This window comes from Chionomys nivalis, chromosome 6 (assembly GCF_950005125.1).
Source record: "Chionomys nivalis chromosome 6, mChiNiv1.1, whole genome shotgun sequence".
Classification (NCBI taxonomy): domain Eukaryota; kingdom Metazoa; phylum Chordata; class Mammalia; order Rodentia; family Cricetidae; genus Chionomys; species Chionomys nivalis.
Window position 1 is genome coordinate 73,243,541 of NC_080091.1, and position 27,381 is coordinate 73,270,921.

Genomic DNA, 27,381 nt, shown 5'->3' on the forward strand with positions numbered 1-27,381 from the left:
TGTTAATTATCTGAGTTATTGACTCTTAATTTCACATATGTTGTTAGTACTTACAATTTCACTTCCTTGGCTATGGCTGCGTAGATTTTTTTTTAGATAACATATTTCTGCTAGTGTGGATGTATAAAAAAGATCCACTAAGCTGATTCTCACCGTGCTGACCCCGAGTAGGCAACTAGCTTCATTAACATGCTCCCAGCACATGTCAGCTCCTTTCAACTACACCTCTGGGCAATCCTGCTAACATCAGCTCCTTGTTAAATGACATGCTTCAACAGTTGTTTCTAGTATTTTTGTAATCATTAGTCTTATTAATCATCTTGATTATATTTTTAACCTCGCCACGGTAGTGAACGTGCTATGAGCATCTGCTCAGGCTAAGAAGTCCCTCCCTGGAAACAATGGTGTTTGTAGAAAACACTAACTCAGAAAACACATTCCTTTAAAATAACAGGCAGCCTCCTAGCCCTTAGGTCTGCGTGGCAAAGCAATCTGTCAGAATACAGAGAAAGATAATGTTCGACAATTGCTGAAGTTGACATTCCTGAAGGATATTTAGGAGGGAGGGGGAAGAGGAGAGCAAGGGGAGGAGGAAAAGGAGAAGAGGGATGGAGCAGATGGTGAGAGCTGAGGGGGACTTAAAAGATGACTTTTAAAAGTTGGAACTTCCTAAAAAAAAACTGTTTTAAGCATCTCTGGAAGCTGACCACTCCCGACATAGCTGGTCGCCACCTAGTAAGCATTGTTTAAAAACACAAAGATGAGAAGTCAGCAATGTTACATGATTCCAACCAGAACCATGTTGAGGACTGTAGAGGTGCTGAGCAATAGGGGCCCAGAGCGGAGAGTTCATTCTGCTAAACTCATCCAGCCTTGTCTCCATTCTCATCTTCATGGTGCTTCAGTTAACAGGACACTGTCTGCAGCCTGCTCACCTAGCTTTAAAGCCCCATCTCTGCCACTTTACTTTCTACCCTTAGCTGGGCAAACTCTCAAGTGCCATGCAATAAGGAAAACAGATGCCCTCTGACGTTTAGAGGCTCGCTGTGGAGACCTCGCTAGTCAATGCTTGTGTATAAACACTTAAGCAGCTCTGCGCTCAGTCATGTCTCAATCACTGCTAGTCATTTCTATGCAACAACAGAATCTTTTTGTCGGTATTATTACAATATTTTTAAATCTCAACTTTCTTTCACTATAGCGTGTTCCCCAGCATCACAGAACGGCTAAGTTTCGAAGGCTAAACACGTTCAAAGTGAAAATGTCATGACTCTTTCTAACTAAATTATCAGTAGATGTTACATTACATCAAGGACATATGGCTCTGAGTGTCTGGGCTCGAAAACAAAAACAATTTAACAAAGTCTTAGAAGTAACTGTAGTTCTAGTGATGATCGACACATGATAACAATGCTTTATAATGAGAAAGAGCACAGAAGTCAGCAGGATAACGCTTCCTCTGAAACGGGCACATCCCAGTTCTCTGAACTTGTGACTGTCTGGCTTTGTATACCACACATGACAAAGGGACACTGCAGATGCAATTAAACCAAAGATCCTAAGTTGAAGCACTATCCTGGATTTTTCAACAGACTCTAATATACTCACAGAGGTGCTTCTAAACCAAAAAGCCATGTGTGTCAGTCATAAAATACGGGGAAGACTCAATGAGAAAATGTTTCTGGAAATTAGAATAGGTAATGAAATGGATTATTCCTCTAGGACTTCCAGAAGAAATTTTGCCCTGTGAAACCTGTTTTGGATTTCTGACTTTCTTAACTCTAAGACAACGGAGGCATGATGGGAGCTACCAAGAGTGTGATCATTTGCTATAGCTGTAGTAAAAAAGCTCTACAGGCTGCTAAGGGCCTTCACTATAAGCATCAATGAGTTGACCTTCTAGCAAGCCTATGAAATGAGAAAAATCATTTAAGCCTTCTTCAAAGAGTATCAGAGAGAAAGCAATTGATGGCTAACTTGCCCAAGAACAGGGTTAGAACACAGACATACACCTAATACACAATTCTCACTACAAACTAGATAGATAGGTAGACAGACAGACAGATATAGATAAATAGATAGATAGATAGATAGATAGATAGATAGATAGATAGCCAGACAGACAGACAGACAGACAGACGGACAGACAGAGGATAGACAGTAGATAGATAGATAGATAGATAGATAGATAGATAGATAGATAGATAGATAGATAGAGGATAGACAGATAGATGATAGATAGATAGATAGATAGATAGATAGATAGATAGATAGAGGATAGACAGATAGATGATAGATAGATAGATAGATAGATAGATAGATAGATAGATAGATAGATAGATAGATAGACAGAGGATAGATAGATGATAGATAGATAGATAGATAGATAGATAGATAGATAGATAGATAGATCATTATATGCTTGCAGAATCTTCCTCTGATGGTGTGGTTTTACCTTTGTGCCTTTGGATGTGTGTGACAAAGTTATGGCACATTCTCCATGCGCTAGGAACTGCATAATTATTCTCTCTGAAAACATAAGACTTAGTAACATTTTCCTGCCATCAAAATGTGCATAGATTATTTAAGTAAAGCAAGCATGAAATCTACAGAACACAAACCGTGTGCTTTGAGAAAGATACGCAGAGGATGGTCTGCGGGCTAAAACTGAGGGAGCAGTCATCAACATTCCTTTTGAGAAAGTCAGAAAGTATTTCTTAAGGGAAAGCATCCTTGGAAATCTTCAAGGAGGATTACAGGTTTTCTAGGCTGGAACAAAGGATTCTTGAGGAATAACGGGTGGAAATATGAAACAAGACATTTCCTAAACAGAACAAAAGGCACAGAAAAGCCTCGCAGCGAGTAATTAAACACGGATAGCACACAAGCACCCAGAGGAAAGACTATAGGAGAGCAGCGGTCAGACATGGAGACCAGCTCGAGCCAAAGGTTTGGAACACATCGTGCTGAGATGAGGACCTTTTAAGGGTCATATGGGAATGACCACTGTGTTGAGAAGGTGATGTTTAAAGGGACCAAGCATGGAGCAGAATTAGAAGTCATTGTCACAATCTAAGTGGAAAAGCTAGACTCTGACTCCAGACAAAAGCAGCAAAGACAAATAGAACTTCCGGAAGCAGAACCAGTAAGAGCGTGAGGGGAAGGCTCACACATGTGGGACTCGGAAGGCACTCACATACGTGGTGAGCATGCTTGTCTCCAGTGCTGTTCACCAGACACTTCACTCTGGCTCCTTCCAGTAAGAAACATGGAGGGATTTCAGTCTCTGGCCTTTTGGGTACAGCCTTCCAACAAGTTCAAGGCCACAAGCAAAACTAACGAGTGTTGCTTCTAGGCAGAAGCATTTAGTTGCTGCTATAACAGCCTCTAGACCTTTCATACAACAGCCGCAAAGTTCAGGATGACAGCTGTTCCATCAGTTCAAACCCTGGAAGACCTGAATGGTACACACTCCTCCACCAACTTCCCACAGATGACTTGTAGAGTGAGGGAGAAACTAGCCTGTGTTGTTTCAAAACCACTGATGTCTTGAGATTTGTTGTTAGATAGCAGCGTCTAACTAAGCATGGCTGATGAAAAGGATAATGGAGAACGCAAACTCAACCTGTAGAGGTTTATCTTGTTATAATTCTTTTGCGTATATTAAGTATGAAATCCCTGGCAATATTTAAGGGAAAGGACCAAGCTGAAGCAATGTAAAGAGCTCCTGCAGGATGCCTGGCCAGGCTCCCCACTAACTGCCCTTCCATTGCTCCCAGAGCACATGTGTTTACACTTTAGGAAGGTACCCATGTGGAATTGTTTGTTTCAAGCCCCAGAAGAACACTCAGAACCTGCTCTGGCCTCCACTGTCGTTGCTTGTTGGATGTAGAATGATAAATGGAGTGATGGGAATGGGTGACATTGCCAAGAAAGGGATGCGTATAAAATGAGGACGGAACTTAAGGTGGACACTTTGACATTTGTCAGGCAAACAGAGAAGGATGAGCTTAAGGGAACTGAACCCAGAGAGCAGACATAGGCTTCTTGTTTCAAAGTCTGGTTCAAATAACTGTCAGTTCCAGATATAGCATATTAGACAAAAAGCTTTGCTAGCCTTGATAAGAAAGATCCACTGGCCTACAGAAAGAGGAAGATCTATTGCAGGACAGGGAGGATGGATAGAGCCACAGAGATCTCCAAGGGATATCACTGGTGTGGGGCCTGAGACTACATTTTGCAGTTCAAGGTCCCCAGGAGGATGTGCTGTTTGGTCCACAGACTGCACTTGGAGTACAAACGCTTTGATCACCATTTCAGGAAACTTAAAGTGTGGATCTAACTTCAGCCTGAGGACTTTACGAAGACACATGCTTGTGTTTGAAAACTTTCTCTTGGTGAATCTGTACCAGAAAGCCAAAGTTATGAAAAGAATCTGAAGATTTATATAAGCAATAAGAAATGAGGTCATGACGGATCATCGGGAACCTTATACTTTCTAGTGTAAATAAGGACCTGGGGAGTGTTTCATTTGAAAATGATGCTCAGGGTCCAACATTATGAATTAAGGAGTTTAGAGTTTTATAATTCCAAATGTTTATAAAAGCTGTAAACTGTTAGGAAATTTGCTAAGAGGAAAAAAAAAGTAGTTTCTACTTTAACACTCTCAAATTCAGCTAGCCACTTGAGGGAAGGAATGCCACTTTTGAAGACTATTTTTCTCTTGAGTTCAAGAGAAGTGGGTGCAAAATGTAAATCACATTTCCTGAGATCTCTCTATCACTCTGCCTTTTCATTCTTCTTCATGGCAGGAAATGAAAAGTCTAACAAGCCATACCTAGAGCATTCACAGCATGGAGAAAGCGAGAGAGGTAACCTCAGACTCCTCTCCAGAAGTCTACGGATAAAAAAAAGAACAATTCACTGCTGGAATTGATGAGTTTAAGGCTTTTGTATACAAGACTTCAACAGCCTGGGAAAGAAAGATTCATTATCCTTCCAGCGAGACTTTTAGACCACAGCGTGGCTGAAACAAAACTGACTTGAATAATAGTTTGAAAAGTCAGTTCAAGCCAGACCTCATGACTATGAAGATTCCATGATACATTCTCAACCCATATCACCCATTCTTTACACAGCAATAATTACAAGCGTTAAAAATCCCAACCAAAGGGCTGGAATGTGGCTTAATGACAAAGCATTGACTTAGCACATGGGAAGTCATATTCCAACCCTCAACCCCGCAGAAGTACAGGGAAGTCAATTAAGACATCAGCCACCTGAAGATGGGGAACCCCAGGGTAGCCATCTTCCTGCTCTTAGTATAGAGTGGCATGTGTCCTTGAATACAGCATCGTGTGGGATTGTGGGCATGCCCTTCAAATGACCAATGAACTAGAGAATATATAACAATTCTCAAACGTAGCATTTATAGGACAAAATGGAAAGCAAGTTAGAGTAACAGATGTGTGGCCTCTCCCCTGGGTGGTATGACATACAGCTGAGTCCCAACTGCCTACCCAGAAAGAACACAAGGGAGGGATAACACTGTGGAAAAGGCAGAGAGATGCTATCCTTCATACTAGCTTCCAGTAGGAAAAGTGAACTTTGAAAAAAAAGAGATGAGATGGGATTGCCATCTCTTGTGTCTGGCGAGGTACAAGAGAGAATTCAAATTAGTTCTGTGCAAAAGAAGTTCTTGGCATTCCAAAACTTGGAATTTATGGTAAAATTTGAATGGTCATGAAAGAGAGAACAAGGTAGAAGTGATAGAAGATACTGCTTTAGAAAGGAAGAGGAAATCCATGATTCACATCGTAGGCAGGGCATTAATAATGGGCTAGTACAGACAATTACTCTGCCTCTGAATTTCTTGAAGTGGGGAAGATTTAAAAAGAAATCTAAGGAATCTGGACAGCCTAGTCAAGAGGCTGTACAGCATAGGTGTAGACTGGATCAGTCTTAGTTCTATGAAAGTGGAAAAATGAGCAATAAACTCATGCCTCCATGAGAAAAGGCTGCATAGCCCAAGGAAATACAAGGGAGATTAATGCCTGATAGACTAGCTCAAATAGCCATTAGGGATGCTTGACTACCATCAACCGTGGTCCCCATGAACATCAGAGACTGAAGGACAGTAGGAAAACAGGTGTTACTGGGAGAACTGAGCACGAGAGAGGCGGCGTTTGGCACCGAGTTCACTGGACTTAAAGGTCGGTATTCACTGGAGAGTTAAGGAGGAAATTAACTGAGCAATGTCCTAAGACTAGATGGGGCTTTCATGCTTTGCTGAGACATGGCCTTTATGAGACACAAAAGGTTCTGGAGGCTCTAAATGGTTAAGTGGTTAAGCTGGTGTGGAAACGGGTTTTAAAAGATGCTGAAACCCTTAGGAAGGAATGAGGGGACTGAGACAGAGGAAGAGTCAGCTCCAGGTGGTTGTGGTGAAGTCAAGCTGGAGTTCCCAGGGAAGCAACTGACAGACAGACAGACTGGGGCTTTGCTAGTGGGTTTATGGGAGGTTTCCTAGCCTGCACAGAAGTTCGCACATGACACACAGAACAACACAGAACAGGCCAAAAGGTTAAGCCTGTCTTATGAGAGGTTAGCTACCTCCTCCAAAGGCCACTGTGGACATTTCTCCCCTGTAAGAGAATGTAGACATGCTTGAGATTGTCTGTTCAACCCAGGCTTCTTTCGGTGGCCAAGTGTACCTAATACAGAGGCCACAGTCATGACACCAAAGTAGAGTCTGTCACAATCAAGCTCTCTAGAGCAGCAGAGGCAATGTCAGGTTGTCAGGTGAAAGCATGGCCTCTAACCAGACTGAGCAGCACAGAGAATCCCTGCAGAGCCCCTGTGAAATGTGGAGATGCAGACTGGAGGGATGGCTCGGCTGTTAAAGGCAAGGCACACAAGAAAAAAGTATAAGAACTGTGGAGATACAATACAGTTATTCTGTAGTGCCCCATGATGAGAGGCCTGAAGAGGGCGCCCAGCATGCTGGAACTAGAGTTGCTGGTGTTAAGAGATGCCTGGCACAGATGCTGGGAACCAAACCCAAGACCTGGGTAAGGGCATCCTCTGGTCTTAGTGGTTGAATCCCTCCAGCTCTGCCTTTGGTTCTTCTAAATAAAAGAATTTATCTCTCAAAAGTAAACCCTTCCTTCTATGTCATACAGCCCATCAGGACTGCATGATCATCAAGGAAATAAAAAGCCAGCTATAACGAACTTTCTTCCATTTCAATTTCTTACAAAATCCCAAATCGTTATTTTGCATCCACATCTTGGGGTCCACATGGACAATTCAAGCTTCTGAAAAGCTTGGAAATGCAAACCTAACCTTCACCTTGGCAGCTCCTGTTAAGTGTTGTGTGAGACCCTGCATGCCACTCCTCAAATTCATTGGTTGCAAAGGTCAGCCCTCCTCTTCAGAAGTCTTTTACCATTCCGTCACAACCTGAGTCAGAAAGGGAAAGGCTGGAAACGGAGACCACAGCCTGTACCCTGGGATCCCTGAGCAGTTCCCGTGAACACGTGAGCCACAGCAAGAGCTGGGGAAGCATGGAATTGCCTCCCCCAACAATTAGAACTTCTCTAAAGTAAGCAGGACTTAATGAGAGTTTAGTAGCGAAGATGTAAAGCAACTGTGGTGCACGTTACAACAGCATGCGTCTCAGTTATAAACTATGAAATGTTTATGGGGGAAGATATTGCTTCACGAGAAAATCATGCTGTGCAGAATGTAGAAAAATGCTTTTGAAGAATGTGTCAGAAGATCCCTACTTTGCAGAAGCTTCCAGCATACAAGCAAGATTTAATTTAGGGGTGGATGCAAATCAACAGCCTCCATGGTGTCACACATAAAGAGACAAAATTCTACTGCTGGGGTATGCTTAAAAGAAATGAAAATGTTCATACCCACAAAAGCTTACACATGAATATTCACAGCAGACTATCAGGTAAATCAGAGGCCAAGAGCCGAAAGTAACTCAACTGTTCAATGAACAAACATTGTAATAGCCATAAATGAGATATTATTCAGTCATCAAAAATGATGGTGTTTTGATTCATATTCACAAGGGTCATTGTTGAAGAGTGAGCAGAAAGATCCCAAGAACCCAAAATGGTGGCTATAAATCAACAGAGCAAGTACACATATGAACTGCACGTATGAACAGTTGATGGTATACAAAAGACCTATGCAATTTCAAGTGAGACCAAATCCCGACACGAGATGGGGAGGTGGGCATGAAGTCCCCTAGTTAAGAACTATTCTGAACCTTTGCAGGGAGGTAAATAGGAATCCAGGTTGAGGGCAGCAGCAGGTGCAGGAGCCAGGTAGCTCCAGGATGTACAGAGGTAGATGTCAGGAAATGGTTAAAAAAAAATGGCAACACTGGAAAATGCAGCTGGACAGATGCAACCCCCATGCCAGCAGGCTGTGTCTGTGGTAGAGAGGCATCAGGCCTTTAGTGTGTTGGTCACCAGCTTTCAAAGCTCTGCGGAGGAAAATCTAGGGTCACACTAGGTCAGCTTCAATTTTGAAAATTGAGACCTTCAGCACATACTCTAAATGTTACAACAGCCATCAAGTAATACGTGATCATTCATTCGTCCATCTCAGTTTCATGAACAACAGCCTAAATTAGAAAGGCAGTCTCTTGGGAAAAACCAACAATCTGTTGTGATTGCTGTCCACCAATGTTTTAGATCAGGCTCCTTTAAATGCATGTAACCAACTGAAACGGGATCCAAATAGCAAGATAGAGACGATCAATTCCACCACTAAAGAGCTGAAAATTGTAACCAAATTGTAATCAAAGCAATCTATTATTTTCTCGGACATTGGCTTAAGAAAGCCATACATTTAGAATCGACAAGGTAAGTTAATGCCAGTAAATATAAATGCCTATTGGTTCGTGTATGTTAGGATCATATGTGATATTTATTATAAAGTAATACCGTACTATCTTGATATCCACAGAGGACTTATTCTAAGGCCAAATCCATAGTAGCTTACAGCGCTTTGTATACAGCTTATGAACATTCTCCAGTTACTTAAAATAGACTTTAGATCTCTCATAATGCCTAATATAATATGAAAATAATGTTAGTTGCTCTACTGCTCAGGGAATCACGAGAAGAAAATGAAGTATGTAGATGTTCCGCACAGATGCAGTTTCTTTTTGCCCCCAACACTGCCCATTTGTGGCTAGTTGGATCTGTGGATATAGAGGAAGGATTGTTTGTTTGCTGTGAGAATGTTTGACACTCATTGTGATAGACAGTGGGGTTATGGTTGGAGGCTTTGTATAAAAGAAGAAACCTGACCATGTTTATATTTACAAACGATGGCAGAGATAGATATTGGACTTGGAAGGAAGAAGTAAAGGAAGAAGACTAGCTTAGGGTTCTGGCTCTGACCTAGATAAACTCAAGTTTGAAATAAGGTCCTGGGTGCATTAAAATAAGCAGAAATCAAGATGGATTGGATTGGAGGGTAAGAGAGATAAAGAAATAAAGGCTGATTTGTAGCTTCCTGGCATAGGTAGCCAGGTTGTTTGGGGCCATATATTCAGGGGGAGCCGTGTGATGCAGGCAGGTGGAGGGCTCACTGGAAGATCACTTTACACATGGAGTGCCATGCGACAACGGAGTTCAGCAGAATCACAGCCTCCATGCCCATGACTTCTGTCAATTCAGCTTGGCCAAGAAATTGAGGAATATAAGAATTCCAATATGGCACGTTCTTGGGGAATGTGTTAAAGCTATATTTGATATTTGTTTTATGGTTGTCTTTAGAATTTGCCTCTATCCCATTGCCTCAGGTCTGAAACCGAGGCATCAGTAGAGACGCTGAGATGGAGCCTGGCTACCCTGAAGGATAAGGGAGTATCAGCTATCCATTCTAATAACTCCCTTGCGCCATACTGAGTCGAAGCACCTTACAGGTCCTTCTGTCTTCAGCGCGTGTGTCCTGTGTGATATTCTTTCCTTACACCCGTGAGCACTTATGAAAAATGACAGGTTTAGCCACCCCGCAGTTTTCATGGTGTTCACGAGTAATTGTTTCTATTATAGCCATCGTTGGCATTGATAGCAACAGCAGGTCACGCGGTTACGTGGCTGAAACTGCAAGGTTCCCCTCCTCCCCCTTCCCCCCCCCCCCCCCGGGGACGCCAGCGACCATCCTCTCCCTGATTCGACCCTGAGTATAAACTATGCTCTAAAACACGCTCATTGCAGTTTTGACTTCCTATCTTTTGAATGGCGGCGTCACTCACCCACGAAAGACAGCAGGATGGCCAACAGCAGGATGAGGGCGCAGATGCAGGGGATGAGCGCCAGCAGGAGGAAGCGCAGCAGGTTAGCCTTAGCCGGCACCAGCTTCTGAGGGCAACCTTCGCCCACACCACTGTCGGCTCTCAAGACCTGACGGGAGAGGGAGAGGTCAAACGTGGTTTTAATATCACACAGCAGTTCTGAGTCTGGTGTGAAATTCTACATTACAGCTGTCTTCTCTGGGAATTGCAGTTCCTAAGAGGTTTGACACCGTATTCTTGAGGGCATGAAATAAGGTACTCAACTAACAGCAGTGAGCAAGAGAATGATTGCACACACAAACAAGTCCTCCTCTTCTCCCTCCTCCTCCCCTCTCCCAATCCTCCCTCCTCTTCCTCTTCCTCTTCCCCTCATGTAAGGCAATCACTCTACCAAATTTTCTTCTTGCCTTTTTCATTATTTACTTTGAAAAATCTTCTCATTAGATAAACTTTTAATAACATTTTAGCATGTTTGTTTGTTTTTTTTTTAAAAAAAAGAAACATTTATCAGTTTGGCAGTATTCCAAATGCTGTGAATTACCATGGCACGAACTTGCCCTGAGCCAGATGTAAGGGGGTGTCTGGCGCAGATAAAATGCCGGTGTGTAGGAACAAACAGAACACCAACTAGACTGCATTCTTCTTTGCCTCGTTCCCATCTGGATAAAGCTCATTTTCAGGTGGAAATAGCTCCACAACAGTAAGTATTTCTGACCACGTGTCTACTAACAAGTCCAAAGTGAGAGACCGTCCTGGGTGTCAGTGAAACAGAACAGCTCAGGGGACACCCTCTGCTGCTGACAGTTCCCCCACAGTCTATCCGTAAGCAAGGGAGACAGACCACAGTGATGGCTCAGAACTTCTCGTCAGCAAATGCTTTCCATTGTGCGAAGTTCAAGCTCCTGTCTGGGAATTTGTTTATTACAGCCGGCTAGCTGAAGGCTGAGGCTGTCTCGGCAGAAGCCTGAGATGTTACTGAAAGTACTTGGAGCTATGACAGGCTGCCGCCGTAGTCCCGCAAGCCTAGTTCCTGATTCTTGAACCCTGGCCTTGGTCTTCCGACAGCTTTGCACTTGGCTGTTAATGTCTGTGAGATCTTTTGGACCACGGTTCTCCAGTCCTGAGCTCCTTTCTTGTTATATTGTACAGATCCTGTTCCAGATGTTGAACAGCCCAAGCCTAAAATTAATTCACTTCTCTTTCCCTACTTCCGAACTTATCCTCGCCTGGTTTTTGTGTGTTCAGAGAATCTCTCCTATTCTAACAATCCCAATATCAAGCGTTTCTTCTCATGAACCCCCGCCACACGTGGCCAGTGCTCTTCCTCTGTCATAAATATGTAACTTTCAATAAAAGAACGGACCTGCATAGAGCCTTTTCATTATCGAGACTGCTCTGCCAGTCGATAAACTTTATTAACTCAAAGTTTAATATTTTGTTAAAACTTCCTGGCTGGCCCATGGTCATTTCCATGACAAGCAAAGGGAATGAATTGAGATAGTTTCTCTCTGAAGCAGGCATGATACTCCATTTCTGCTTTATCCTCCCCCTCCCCCGTTAAGATAGATCCTTGGTCACTGAGGTCTACAGCAAGCAGCGTCCACGACAGAATACAATGCCATCTTCAGCAACCTTAGCAATTCTCCATGAAAGGACACTGTTTGAAAGAACTTGGGATGCTGGCTTTAGAAGGGCTTCATTTATTAGGCTCGCATATCTACTAACCCGTTCTCACTGAACCTGGTTCAAGGCACCAGCCAAGGTGAGTTCATCTAATCAGTCTACCATTGATTCTCAGGAAGCTAGAACAACGGCATAATAAAATAGGAGGTCTGTGGCGGTTGCCGCAATCACAGCTCTGTCACTGGACACAGGGAACCCTTTCAGGCTTGGAGACAGCATTGATCTGGTAGGACTGCAGGCCAACAGAGATGGTGGCAGGACCAATTTATTCAATTAGGTATTGCATGCCCACAGTAAGTCTAACGATGATTTCAAACCAATGATCTCACCGAAGCTCACTTCACAAGAGAAATAACTGCCATGGGGATCTCAAGGATGGAATATGGTTTCCTGGGAAAGGACTACAAGGAGGGTTCACTTCAACCAGCGTAAGTGTTAGAAAAGTAACCTTGGAAAAGCCTCTTAGAGATGGAAACACATCCAGAGAGGCAAAGAACCGCGAACTCCCTCAGACTCCCCACAGCAATGGAGAAGCCATCGCTCTATGAAGGTCGTCATGAGACTATTTTACTGACAGCTGTCTCAGGTTATACACCACGGTTCCTTGTTGTCCAGAATGCTATAGCAAAGCACACATCACTTAGTATTCACGAGGAGAGAATCAGAGGCTGGAGTTCTAGAATCCCATAGAAGTGCATCCATAAGTACCCAACCTCTGGACACTGCACTCCTGATTCGTCTCAATATTTTTACCCTGGCTAGGAAACTGATGCCTTTATTAGTTTTTTTAAGGAAGAGAAGGGAAAACTACTAAAATAACTCAGTATTCTAGTTCTGCCTTCTCAGTCACATGGTTGTCTGGCTGCTCTATGGCTGGAAATGCCATGTCCATTAGGGGTCTGTGAGGCTCCTCGGAACCATGCAGGGCAGACCTGTCCTAGTCACGGTCCTCTAGATGAACAGAACTGATCAAATATAGATGGGATTTATTAGAGTGGATTGCAGCAGTGATTCTCAACATTCATAAATGCCGCGACCCTTCAGTCTACTGCTCTCCCAAATGAGCTACTTCGGTCCCAATACTGTGAGCCTTTAATAGAGTTCCTCATTTTGTGGTGACCCCCCAATCATAAAATTATTTTCACTGCTAATTCGTAATCCTAATTTTGCTACTGTTATGAATTATCATTTAAATATCTGTGTTTTCCAATGATCTTAAGACACCCCTGTGAAAGGGCCATTCCACCCTGTTTGGTCGGAAGCATCGCCTCTACTCCCTAACACACCAAGGACACATACCAACTAAAATCTGCTTTTATCTGCTATTGTGTCCCACTTATACACCCGAGCCTCCCCTGCACAACCAGGGCCCTTCTCTGTCCCATTCTTTCTGGCAGTTAATGACTTCCCATGGCTAGCCCCATTCATAGGGATAAAAATAACAATATATTTTCTCTCCTAGCCACCTGCCTTCTCATCTCCCTCAAGAAACAGCTGCTTGAGGTCTCCAGGATGACAGTAAACTGGATGCAGCTCCAGCCACACCTCTCACTGAGCTTGAGCCCACCAACTCTCAGCCCTCCCCTCTCCCACATCACCCCATGCCCACCGGAAGCAGCCAGATTGAGCTGGCGTCCCTTTATCCAAGGAGTCTAAAATGTTTGGTTGAGGGGCTTCACCAAAAAAGTCTGGAATGTTTGGTCAGAAGCATCACCTCAGCTCCCTAACACCCCTTTATGCATAAAGTCTGGATTGTTTGTCTGAAGTCTTCTCCCAGCTCCTGGCATAAGTTCCTTCCCCTGGGAGTTACCTCAGTTCAAACTCTACCTCTGAGAAAGCCCACCAAATGGTGGCCCCACCTCAGAGAGGATCAAGAAAGCCTGCCAAACGGTAACCCCTCCACAATGAAGGTTGGGCTCACTCCCACAGGCTATTTAAACTGCCCCCCCCCCCGAGAATGAACATGTGGTATCCAGGTTTTGCGTCATCTCTCCCTTTCCTGGGGTCACCAGGGAGCACTCCATTAAACATGGGCATCTTTAATTTGATCTAATTTGGTCTGATTGGGATTATTTACGTCGACGGAGAGGCTCATCTAAGAAAATACTTAACACACCCCCGGAAAGGTCATGACTCACAGGTTGAGAACCACTGACTTACAAGGCTGTGGTCCTGCTAGTCCATCACTGGCTGTTTACCAACAGAGAAGCCAGAGTTGTTCAGTCCCCAAGGCTGGGTGTCTCAGATGGTCTTTAGTATATGCCCTAAGCCCAGGGAAGTAAACTCTAATACGAGTGAAAGGATGAACTTGCCAGCGAGAGTGAACGCAAGCGGGCAAAGAGCAAACACCCCCTTCTTCCATGTCCTTTATAGAGGCTGCCCGCAGAAGGTGCAGCCCAGATTGAAGGTGAGATGAAAGGCGGGTTTTCCACAGCAAATGACTCAGAAAAGTCCTCACAGATGTACTCAGCCCCTTGGGGTTTAGTTCATTCCAGACACAGTCAAAGCTGGTAACCAAGAGTAGCCATCACAACAACAGTGAGTTAACCGCTAAGACTATTCCTAAGCTTCCTTTCAGGAGGCTCTCCCAGCTCTCCCTGCACTCTCCCTGTGATCTCCCAGCGCTCTTGTATCTCAAGAACAACATTCATGTAAAAAGCTATCATGTTTGCTTTTACGGCATATAATGATAGCTTCTTCCTAACGGGAGTATTTCCTTAAGTCAGTTAATTTCCACTGGGGCTCTTCTCCTCCTTGTCTTCCATGTTCCTAACTCTGATGTGTTTGTCTCTCAACTTGCTACTTTTATCAGCTTTGTGACAGCCATTCTTTCAATCCCTTGGGGTGGGGCCTAACAAGTGAGCCCCTAAATCTTCCCCCAGTCTGCTGACTTTCCTTTTCTATTTGCCTGCTTTGGGGTGTTTGTGTTTGAACCTTTACTGCCATAACCCTTACAGCTGCTCTGAGCACCCCCATTCCTCTGGGTTTCCCCCTCACTGCCGTAGTTAGGGGCTCATCAGCTTGACATAAACGAGAGTCAAGGGGCAAGAGGAGCCTCTATTGAGGTTCCATTCTGTAAGTCTATAAGGTTGGTAATTGACAGAAATAGACTCAGCCCAGTGGGTCCAGTTTGGCCAGGTGGTCCCTGGTGGCAAAGAAAACAAACTGAGCCAGGAGAGGAGATGAAGCCAATAAGCAGCATGTCTCCATGGCTCTGATTCAGTCCCTGGCTTCAGATTCCCATGTGCCCTGCTGGTCTCACTTCTTTAGTTGATGCACTATGACATTGAAAAGTCCTTTCCTCCCTCAGTTTCTCTTGGTCACAATCTTTACCACAGACTAGAAAGCAAACCAAGACAGTCTCCGGTCTTTTAACGCCAACAGCAGGTGAACATTCCAATCTTCTCTGTCTGGATGGTAGAATGTGCTGGTGAGCCACCTGGCAGGGCTACGTGGCTAGTGAGTTCAAAGCTTCCTTCTCAACTCTCCTGTCCTGAGAACAATTCCCATTTTACAGAAACAGTAAAACCACCATGTGGAGGTTAGCACACTCTCCCAAATCTAAAGCCGTAGACCTGTTTTGTTTCTGTACTAATTCTCTTCACCACAGAGAATTCGCCACCGCCCCCATCTAAGATGGCCCTTCCACCTCTACACAGATCCTACCACCTTGTTCAGAAGCCTTACCTTCACCCTTTTTAAGCCTCTCTAACCCTCTCTCCCCACCCCTCCATCTTTCTTCCCTCCTTCCCCTTCCAATACTGTACCCTCTAGTACCAGCTTTTTATCAAGCCTAAAAGCTTAATTAAGTCTTAGGCTAGGGGGATGGCAAGCACAAAGACCTGAGTTCAGATTCTCCAAACCCAGGTAACCACTGGGTGGATTTGATGGCTTGCCTGTAATTCCAGCTTTGAAAGGCAGAGACAAAGAATCCCTAGAGCAAGCAGGTCAGTAAAACTGCATAATTGGCAAGCTCTGGGTTTCATGGAGAGACCCTGTTTAATGACTGAGAAATGGTAGAAAGCAATAGGGGGTGATTCCTGACATCAACCTAGGGCCTCCTGAACAACCTGTGCACACACAGAGGTACACACAGAGGCACACACACCACAGAAGCACACGAAACACACACATTTACTTACACACATGCACACCACACACATACATTCACACACTCACAATTACACACATGCACACACACATACATCTACACACTCACACACTGCACACATACATTCACACACAGACAGACACACACTTCACACATGCACACACACATACATCTATACACTCTCACACTGAACACATACATTCACACACAGACACACACTTCACACATGCACTCACAGAGACACGCATGCAGAAGCATACACATACACACATGCACACCACATACGCACACAAAAAGTGAGGACAGGGAATAAGCTCCAGCATCTGCTCGTTGTATCATCCTTAAGCCTATATCCCACTCCAACCACTGGAGGGGATTGACAACGTTCAAATAAATGAGTAGTTAAATCACCCAAACAAAATTATTCTGCAGTTATGCAAATGACTTCTTTTAAAATAATAAATCCCTAGATAGTATCCATATACTCTACTCCTAAATCATCCAAAGTCTCTGCGGTGGAAACTATTTGCAAATGTACAGCCAATATTAAAATGTTAAGTGAGGGGGCTGGAGAGATGCCTCGGTGGTTAAGAGCATTGCCTGCTCTTCCAAAAGTCCTGAGTTCAATTCCCAGCAACCACATGGTGGCTCACAACCATCTGTAAAGAGGTCCGGCGCCCTCTTCTGGCCTTCAGGCATACACACAGACAGAATATTGTATACATAATAAATAAATAAATATTTTTAAAAAATGTTAAGTGAGATAGGGTTATTTCTTTTTCTTTTTTTTTTTTTGTGGAAAGCATCCTAAAGTTAATAAACCAAGCTTTCTAGGACTGTAAGTGGAAGGCCACACTTTACCCCTTCCTATGAACTTTGGAGTCGAATAGGAAACTTTGTGTTGTGGACAGCATAGTGAATCTTACTATAAACAAAACCACGAGCGCAGCCACACGAAGACTCTGAGAACAAGTGCTCCTGTAGCTCCTCCAACCCCCAAATCAAAAATGCCTAAGCGCCCCTGCTCCCTGGCACCTAAAATGTCTCTTTCTGCATAGCAGTTACGGTCAAAAAGAGATGCCTAACAGTTTGGTCAATTTATTAAGGACCTTGGTCTGATGCTTTATAAGTTTCTATTCCCTAAACTCTTAGCTGTCATTCAAAAGGATCCGACTTTGGCACTGGAAGGAGCATTCCTGCTTCATTGTCACACAACAACTGCACTCTAAATGGGACGTGTTTAGTAGAAAAGTAACTAAGGCAGTGGTCAGCCGTAAACGCTGAGATAGAAAGGGGCCCTGGAGAGATGGGTCAACAGTGAAGGGCACGCGCTGTCTTCCAGAGGACCCTTTTGACTCCCAACCCCCACACCAGCTGGCTCACAACCGCCTGTAATGTTAGCTCTGGGGCATTCAATACTTCTGGCCTCCTCAAGCACCTGCATTCATGTACAAATACCCCATATCCCCATACACACACATAACTAAAACAATAAATATTGTTTTAAAAAATTACAGAGGGTTCACGTTCAGATTTAACAAATCAACCATCTAAGTTAAAAAAGCAACAACAACAAACGTATTCTCTGATCATCCCAAGGTGTCACTAAGCAAATGTCATCCTCAGCCTCCAATAACTTGTTAAGAAATAATATTCACCCTCAGATAGTGTCTACAAAGAGACATTGGTATCCTCTGTCTTATGCTACGTCATCACATATACAGATATTCCAATAATGCTATCTTGTGTATGGTTTGTTTAAATTAGTGCCAAACATTAGACAGACTTCAGGCTTTGTGTAGTGTGCAACTTTATTCCACCTGAAAAAATGTGTCTCTACCACAGATGTCATTAAATACAAAGACCAATTCCTAAGCACACTATCAAATTACAGTGACAGGTAAATATATAGCCCAAGAGTCTGCAAATTTGGGGTGTTCAACTATTCCTAGCTAGAGTGTTACCCTAATTCTGATGGCCATCTGTGGAGTTAGTTAAAATTATTATTATTGGGGCTGGAGAGATGGCTCAGAGGTTAAGAGCATTGCCTGCTCTTCCAAAGGTCCTGAGTTCAATTCCCAGCAACCACATGGTGGCTCACAACCATCTGTAATGGTGTCTGGTGCCCTCTTCTGGCCTGCAGGCATACACACAGACAGAATATTGTATACATAATAAATAAATAAATATAAAAAAATTATTATTATTTTTTTGCTTCACAGTTTATTATAGCACCTAGCTAGCTTTTTTCAAAGTGCCATTAAGACACAATGAGAAGAGGAGATCGTGTTTAAAATTATGGTAGAATAGAATGAAGTCGGCACAGAAGATTGAGTTAGGTTGCAATAGTCATCAGTTAAAAAGTTCTCCAAAATCAATGCTGCTTCTGTTTGTGGGAAACTTAGTCCCTTAGTTCTTGAGTTAGGAAGACGAGGAATTGCAAATGCGCTTGTGTCCTGCTGCTTTAGCAAAGCGTGCATGCAACAGGCTGCGAGGGCAGTAGGTCACTCCCATCCCTGAGTCTTTCACAGGACATGGAAGCTCGTGGAAACTCTTCAGGGATTGCATACTATCATAGTCTCAGGCTCAGCAGTGCCGACAGGGGGCGCCCGCCAGACACTCAGATTAGAAGGTTATTATGCACCCAAATGTGCTTTGAGAATTTTTTCAGTACTAAAGAGAGATGGCGTCTCTTCAGTCCGTCTCTACTCAGTGTGCACCAAGCATCAGCAAGACAATTGCTACCCCAGATGAATATGAATATTTGCCAGTGCTAGACGCACGCCACTTTGTTCTCAGTCAACTGCGAAAGTGTCCCTCACGTGAACTAAAAGCAGATTTGTTGAATAAGAGATCAACAATGTAGGTACTTCTCAGACCAACCATCTGTCAATTCACCGTATTAGCTTCTGCTCTACCAGCCAACAAAACGCTTCCAAACCATCCATCAGAATTACTCTGGACCCAAGTGTCTTTTGTTGTGATGTTTGTTTTGAATGTCCCGGGAGGCACATGGAAAGAGCATCTGGTTCTCAGTAAGTCTTTTCATCCCATTCTCTGTCATTTAATTGAAGCAGACGAGGTTCCAATAACCCAATGCCCTCTCTCAAAATGAAATTACTGAGTTCACACCAGAACACATGGTTCTGGCAAGTCAACCCTGCCCACGGCTCCTCCCCCGAAAACTGCAACAGCACCAGACAGTCCTCTCCCGAGACACATATTCACACTTCCAAGAATGGATGCTCAGTCTAGAGGCTAAATACCAGCAGAGTGTTTGCTCTGTCCGGGAGACGAGATAATAATTACCCCGTAATGCAGACAGTATGTCATATTCATGCTCCTGTTTTCAAGGTGGCATTGTTCAGCTCAAGTGCGAACTATGAGAGAACAGACTGGAATGTTTCAGAGGCGACTTATATAATTGTCTCGACTACTAGAAGTTTAGATGACCTTATAAAGCCATCCCTTCACCCTAACCTTATGCCTGTATCTACAAATTAGAAACCAAAAATTTCAATGCCTTGATACACCACAAATGTGCAAAAAAAAAAAAAAAAAAGTAAAATTAGTGAAATTAGTGAAAAGAACAAACAGGTTTTTTTCTTTCTTTTTTTTTTTCTTACAAGTTCACAAAGTTTTGAGACCTGATTTCTCCTGGGTGAAGCAGCTCAGAGCGTGTCTTCTCCATTCAGCTTTCTGAAGGAAAGTTATCATCTTTATCTTAGAGGTACAAGAAAATCTTTAAGTCCTGTTTTCTTCAGAGCAAGCTGGGAGGATCATATTTCTGTAATAGTTACAAACATACAACAGAAAAAAGACTCCCTTTTTTCTGCGGAGGAGGAGGACTAGGAGAACAAGGAGGATAAACACACACACACACACACACACACGTCCTTTTTGGAGATGACTTTGCCCTCATATTCCAACATTTCGACGCTGTCATTTTATGGAAAACACAACCTAAAGAGAACGAAAGTTTTCCTTGAAAGCAGATACTGTGCCGGAACTCTTTCTGCACACATTGGAGAGCCTGAAAGATGTGTTTCTTTATTCTCTCCTTATCGCTTTCTCTTTGGATTTGTATTTTTAGAGCAATGGAGGCGAGGAAAGGAAGAAAAAAAAAAGGTTGGACTATCCGTTCCTTGGGAAATTAAATATTTGACTTTTTATTCATAAAAAATGCTTTAAATTTTGCATCCAGATTATGTTACCACACAGCTAAAGAAGCTGGGCACATGGTAAAAGGAAGCAATCCCTTTTTCATATAGCCAAATGGAGGCTGTGGAATGTGTCCACGCTGCAGAGACTTCACTGACTCGCGGACCCTCTATCAATGGAAACTCTGTGACTTGAAGATTGAAAACGATTGGCAACAGGAGTAGACATCTAAAATATTGGCTTTCTACAGCTGAAGATAATAAGAGAGAGCACACACGACCAAATGGATTTTATGCTCTGCAACAACCCGTTTCAAGCATTTTGAGGCAGAGCAAAGCATAAACAGATGTGCAGCGGTTAACCTCCTGACCGCACCTGCTGAAAGGGATCCCGCCACGCAAAGGCACGAGGAGGGATGGTATGTGTTAAATGAAGTGGCAGTTGCTTTCTGAACGCCTAGAGCGGAGGATGAAATCCAAACTTAACAGGCATTACATATCTCGCCGGGCTGTGGAATATTCTAGTCAGAAAAGAAAGGGAAAATCTGTGTTGAGAGCCCTCATAACAAATTGTACCTATAAGTTACAAACTGTATCAAAAGTTGATACTAGTGTGGCATGTTCCAGGAATGTTTATTTGGAGCCTTTTCTGTGCTCAATATGATCCAGAGACACAAGGGTGAGGAAGACATAGTCCTTGCCCTCGGGCCCATTATAGCCTCCCTCCAAGAGGACAATATCACAGCTCCAGTTCAGTTTCCACACCCAGGGACAAGTAATATGGGCAAGTTAATAAAAGACCGCAGCAAAACAGTAATGCAGCATTTTGCACCAAGATAATCATATTTCTTGACCATGCATTTCAATGAATCTCAAGGTGTGGTGACTGAAGGAGGGGCTTTTGAGGGAAGTAACGTCATTGTCTCTTGAGCAGGTCAGGTTTTTTTTTTCCTGTGGACTCTTGTGCATTTCAAGATATTTGACTTAACTGTATATGACCTAATAAATACTCGTAAGGAAGCAACCATCAAAGGTTCTAAGATAGCTGAGCAGTGGTGGCACACATCTTTAATCCCAGCACTCTAGAGGCTGAGGCAGGCAGATCTTTGTGCGTTCCATATCAGCCTGGTCTACAGAGTGAGTTCCAAGACAGCCAGGGCTACACAGAGAAACCCTGTCTCAAAGGTGTGAAGGCAGGATAAAGAACCGTGTGAAATGTGGGGAGAGACTCAGAGTCTACCAAGGCAAAGACGGTGATAAGATTTATAACATCCTCACCTAGAAGTGCCCAGCAGAGGCACTCAGCATCTTTCCTGGTACCCACAACTATTTGTTCTTGTCTCTCAGTTCTACTAGCCCACTTCTTCCAAGTTCTAGTCCTTTCTGATGTTTGCCTGCTTCTTGTCCTTAGGATCTGTGCTCTGGAAAAGGAGGTAGAAATATATTAAGAGCCAGAGGGAGGTTTCTGTGAGGTTATGTCTTCAAGTAATGTCAGGATGATACCCATAAAGTCTCATCAGCATGACTGTCTAAACACGAGCTGAACACAGACAAAAACAATAGCCATGCATGGGGAGGTCAGGAGGCCTCAACCCTACACGAAGAACTACAGGCAACTAAGGAACACCAAGAGAAGGAAAAATAGTCTTCTCCAGGGCAGAGCACATCAATTGGTCAAACAATGCCAAATGGTCAACCCTAAAAATATACATACATGTGCTTGCCTACTTAGAAATATGTGTGTGCATGTGTGTAATGAAAAATGAGGCCATAGATTTGAAAAAGAGCAAAGAAGGGTACATGAGAGGGTTTGGGGAAGGAAAGGGAAGGGAGAGGTGATGTAATTATATTATGATTCCCAAAAATCATAATATAATTGAAAAAGTAGATCCCAGACTGATGAAGCCCCCAAGGCGCCTGTCAGAAGCAAAGCAAAGCCACTCTGTATTTCCATAAGAACCCTTTTCCCAAACACACACACACATACACAAAATGAGTTCACACACAATACAAACTAAAATCACGTGAGAATGGCCTGGCAAACTGTACTAAGAGGCAGAGATTGTGAAGGGGCAAGCAAGTTCTAAGTCTCTGGCCTCAAGTAAGGCAGCGTGACTGGGGAGAAAAACAACCATAAATGACATAAAGATCCATTTACTAAAAGCTGTGGAGATGAAGTACAAGGCCAAGTATGATGCCTATGCCTGTAATCTCAGTACTCCAAAAGCTGAGGCAGGAGGATTGCCATGAGTTTGAGGCCAGCCTATCCTGGGACTCCATTTCAAGGGGAAAAAAGTAAGGAGTAAAAGATTTACAATGTGAAAAATAATTTGCAAAACTGACTTCTACTTTTTAATAAAATGCCCAGTTCAACTAAAACAGGAAACCATTTATTATTCAAAATACTTTAATGGCAAAGGATCAGTGGATACTTCCTTACTTGTACTTCCAAATGAATCTCAAAATTATTTCAGTCTTAACCAAATAATTGAACTTACTAGCTTCTTTCCACTGGTGGTTTTGTTTTTTAATATGTTAATTCATGTTTATGATATAAACTCCAATAAATGTTTGACTTTTATGATCAGAATACCCAAAGTATAAAGAATTAAATAACAATTCCTAAAATTATAAGATGTTGGTGTTGGAAAATGAGGATTCAAGTAATCATATCTTAGGATTCTATCAATCATATTTTTCAATTTGTTTCAACATTTTTTCACAGTTAGTAACTGTAACAATGAAACAACTTTCAAATAATTTATTTCACTGAAAATATATACCACCTTTCAACTGTCTCACTTTTATTACCCGTGTTAATGTTGTCTGTATTTTAAGTCAAAGTCGAACATATAAGTAATAAATATTTAGAAATATTCTTAGTATGATAAATGTACCAAATTTGCTTATGCAAAGACAAACCCTCAGATCAAATAATCAGATTAAATTATTTTCTTTTAATGTTTACTACTTGCCTTGATGCACCAACTTTCAAACTTTGGAGGAAACATACAATTAAAAGTTATGATTATGATTAATGATTTTAAATAATCCTATTTTCGACTGAAATATTTTGAAAAATATTCTCTTATAATTGTCAAATCAACTTGTCTATTAGCATTATACTAAGTTGCCCACTAGGGGAAAAAAGAAAGTTTGTCTTGTGTGCACCTAAGTTAACTTAAAAAACTCATGAAAGAGCCGGGCGGTGGCGCACGCCTTTAATCCCAGCACTCGGGAGGCAGAGGCAAGTGGATCTCTGTGAGTTCGAGACCAGCCTGGTCTACAAGAGCTAGTTCCAGGACAGGCTCCAAAACCACAGAGAAACCCTGTCTCGAAAAACCAAAACAAAAAAAAAAAAAAAAAAAAACCTCATGAAAGGAAAAGTTGCCATTTTCTCCTTTTTAAAGAAATTGAAATAGCTATACATTTAGGGAAAAACTGTGCGGGGGAGAAAGGATGAAGAATTTCTTATTCTTCCCAGTCCTTGACACTGAACTGCTGACGCAATGTCCCGTGCTTTTGTCATTTACTAATGGATAGTTCCTACAACCAGGAATCACCTCCCAGACGACCTAAATATGGCCATCAAAATCAAGAAATTGCACCATGCATGTCTGCCATCTGATCCCCAGGCCCCATTCAGGATTCTCCCATAACTCCAACAGTCATTGCATACCAAAAAGGGGAACCCCAGAATTAATGGTCAGACTCGGTTTTCATGTTTTGTTTGTCTGCTTAGTTCTTCAGTTTTATTTCCATGACTTTGACAACTTTTGTAAGTTACTAGTCAGCAATCCTTTAGAATGTCACCCAGGTACAATTTCACGTTAAATTCAGACATCTTTAGAAGAAATATCATAAAAGTGGTATCGTATTCCCATTGCACTTTATCAATTTGCCTGGTTTTTTTTTTTCAAAAATGCCAAGTGAGAAATCAAATGGCTCATATCTATTAAGAATATCAAATATAATAAACACTGATATTTATCCACTTGACTGAAGCATGTTGAAATTATTCTTTTTTGTGAATAGAAGTTGATTTACTCTTTCTAGTACATTTTTTTCCATTCAAAAATTTCCACTTCCCACCTCCCATTCCCCTCCCACTCCCCTACTCACCCTCCTCCCTCCACCTCCAGTCTTAAGAGAGGGCAGGGTACGCTGCACTATAGAAAGTCCAAGGCCCTCCCCGCTTAATCCAGGCTTAGGAAGATGTACATCCAAACAGTCTAGGGTCCCAAAAAGCCAGTACATGCAGTAGAAACAAGTCCCAGTGCCATTATCAATGGCTTCTCAGTCAGCCCCCATTGTCAGCCACATTCAGAGAGTCCAGTTTGATCACATGCTCCATCAGTCCCAGTCCAGCTGGCTTTGGTGAGCTCCCATTAGATCAGGCACACTGTCTTATATGAATTTGCCCGGTTTTTATTGATGATAATCGTATCAACTACAGGATAAGAGTGTGTGAACCAAGTCTCTCAGTTTGAACACTGTTTCCTTCGCCAGTGTAACAGTATAATTAAGATGTTTGCAACAAGGTGCTTTGAACTTTGCTAATATCCTTTCCCTCCAAATTTTCCATTTTTTTTTATTTTGAATAAAAGTGATTTTGTGGTTTCCTGTTTCATTCAACATGGGGCTGAAAACATTGCTTAATTGGAAGAGTGCTTGTGTACCACGCACAAAACCCACATTCAATCCATAGCACCTAACTAAATCCAGAGTGATGGTGTACACATGGAATCCCAGAACTGGGAGGATGGAGGCAGAAGGATTAGAAGTTCAAGAGCATCCTTGGTTACACAGTAGCTTATGGGATACATGAGATCCTGTCTCAAAATAAAACAGCAAACTACCTCCCCCAAACACACATGTTCAGGAAATCCAGTCATTCAGGGCTTCGTGATATGGTAATATCATTATTCCTTTCCATGTTCAACCTGGCCTCTCTTTGGCCACTGGGAACCCATTAAGCTTGCTTCTGCGTCCCTCTGACATGCCTACACCATTGCAGAAGTACTTCCTGCTTCTGCGCAAGCAAAGGTTTGGGGATCTTTGCCTCAATTTGCCCTTTTTTGTTTGTTTGTTGTTTTTCAAGATAGAGTTTCTCTGTAACAGCCCTTGTTACCCTGGAACTAATGCTGTAGACCAGGCTGGCCTCAAACTCACAGAGATCCTCCTACCTCTGCCTCCTGAGTGCTGGGATTAAGGGCATGCAGAACAACTATCCAGCAATCTGCCCTTTCTTCATGGAATATGTTTAAGCAAACTTGTAATTTAGAAACAAGACCTGAATGTATCATTGGGCTCACAGGGTGTTCCCTTTTTCTTGGTACATCCTGGTTGCCATTTTCTCTCAGTACATATAACTAGAGTTGAAAGATATTCATACATGGTATGCCTCCACATGTACACATACTATACAAATGTATGCATACTACACATTTAGTACGTTATACACATACATATACACATTATATATGCATATATATGTGGTTTGAATATGAAATGCTCACTGCACCCCCAGACTCCTGTGCTGAAGACTAGGTCCAAAACTCAAGGTGTTATTTTACTTGTTTGAAACTCAGGAGCTGGGTCCTGGATGGAGGATAAGCCACTAGAGTCAAGCCTTTGAAGGTTATACCTGGTCCTCTGTCCCTTAGTCTGCTTTCCATCTATCACGAGGAAGAAATCCTCCTCTGCCTCCCAAGCCATCACCACCAGGATGTCCTGCTGAAGCAGGCCAAGTTACCAGGGACCCGAACCCTCGGAAGCCATCAGCCAAAATGCAGCGTTCCCCGTTCCCCTGCTCTCCTCAGCACATTAGGTGTGGCTACACAGAGCAGCTAACGATTTACATCTGAGTTTAGTGATATTTCCCTTCCCGTTTTCTCGGATCTCCACCTTTAATCCTGTGTCGCAAGGTCCCAGGTCTAGTGTGATACCGCCATATTTTTCCAACAATGTGAGAGCTGGATTGTTGATATAGTTAATTATTTGATTAATCCTGCAGTCCGTGCCTAATCTGTCTTACTCCTCCCTGTCTTCTAGAGAGATGCCATGTTAATTCTCTCCAGGTGCCTGCACGCTGCTTGATGTCCCTGCATGTACACGTTTCCCTTAGCCTGCTTTGGCACTGATCACCTTAGACTAACCAACACCCGCCTACCCCATCATCCTGACTCCAAGGAGTCACCATCCTGCCTCGGTGGTGATGCTCTGTGGGGTCTGAATAGGAAACGCCATGAATATATTGAAGTCTATGAAAAGCAATCCGTGTTGCACCTTTTTTTTCTTCTCTTAAAAAACAGCACAATAGATAAATAAAATGACAAGAACCTCATCTGCCATGTTTCTGGGGTGCTTTCAGTTAGCAGGGGTGTGGATTTGTGTGTGTTCTATGTCTGATTCTCATACCCCCAGGACCAGGACCACCATAGGCATTCAGCATTCATTAATTCCTATCGGAGCAGACACGCATACTCAGGAGAGGGTCAAAGTGGAAGGCAATGGTTTCAAATCAGGTTTCAAAACTCTCTTTGTATCTTCCTATTCTTTGTATTCCTCTCTGTATCCTTCCTATCCCCTCGCTCTTATCCACATATTACCTACTCCCAAGCATCCCTGTGAGTCATGCCTGTACAATGCCAGCACAATGCAGGAACGTAGGAAATAAACTCATAGTTTCAACTTCCCTCCTGCCTCTGTGGCCCTTGTCCCATAGTGACCCTGAAGAGTTGGTCCCCTGCACGCACTATGCTGATCTGTCAGGATAAGCTGAAAGCAAAAGTGCCTGAGTCCAGATTGGGGTCAGAGGAAGGCAGTGGAGCTAAAGGTGGAAGCCTGGTTCCTCACGTAGCTTCCTCATCTCTGTCTGCAAATATAGACACAGAGTTAAGGCCCTTAGGACATTGCCTGAACACACACACGCATGCACGCACTGTGGCTGGAACCTTCATATTAGCAATTTGACAGCAAAACCAACAGAAATTTCTTCTCATTCATCAATTCCCCTGGGTAGCTTTTTTTTCTCATTCTTTTTTGGAGCAACTTCAGCATATGACTTTTTCTTCTCTTATAAAACCCCACACTGTGGG

General features: G+C 42.9%; 1 protein-coding gene across 1 annotated transcript in view; it reads right to left on the reverse strand.

Annotated features, from left to right (window-relative positions):
- Positions 1–27,381, reverse strand: part of Corin (corin, serine peptidase) — a 196,052-nt gene that overhangs the window by 154,194 nt on the left and 14,477 nt on the right. Inside the window, exon 3 of the mRNA XM_057772871.1 lies at positions 10,289–10,436. Coding sequence (XP_057628854.1) covers positions 10,289–10,436 — 148 coding nt within the window. The remainder of the gene's footprint in view (positions 1–10,288; positions 10,437–27,381) is intronic.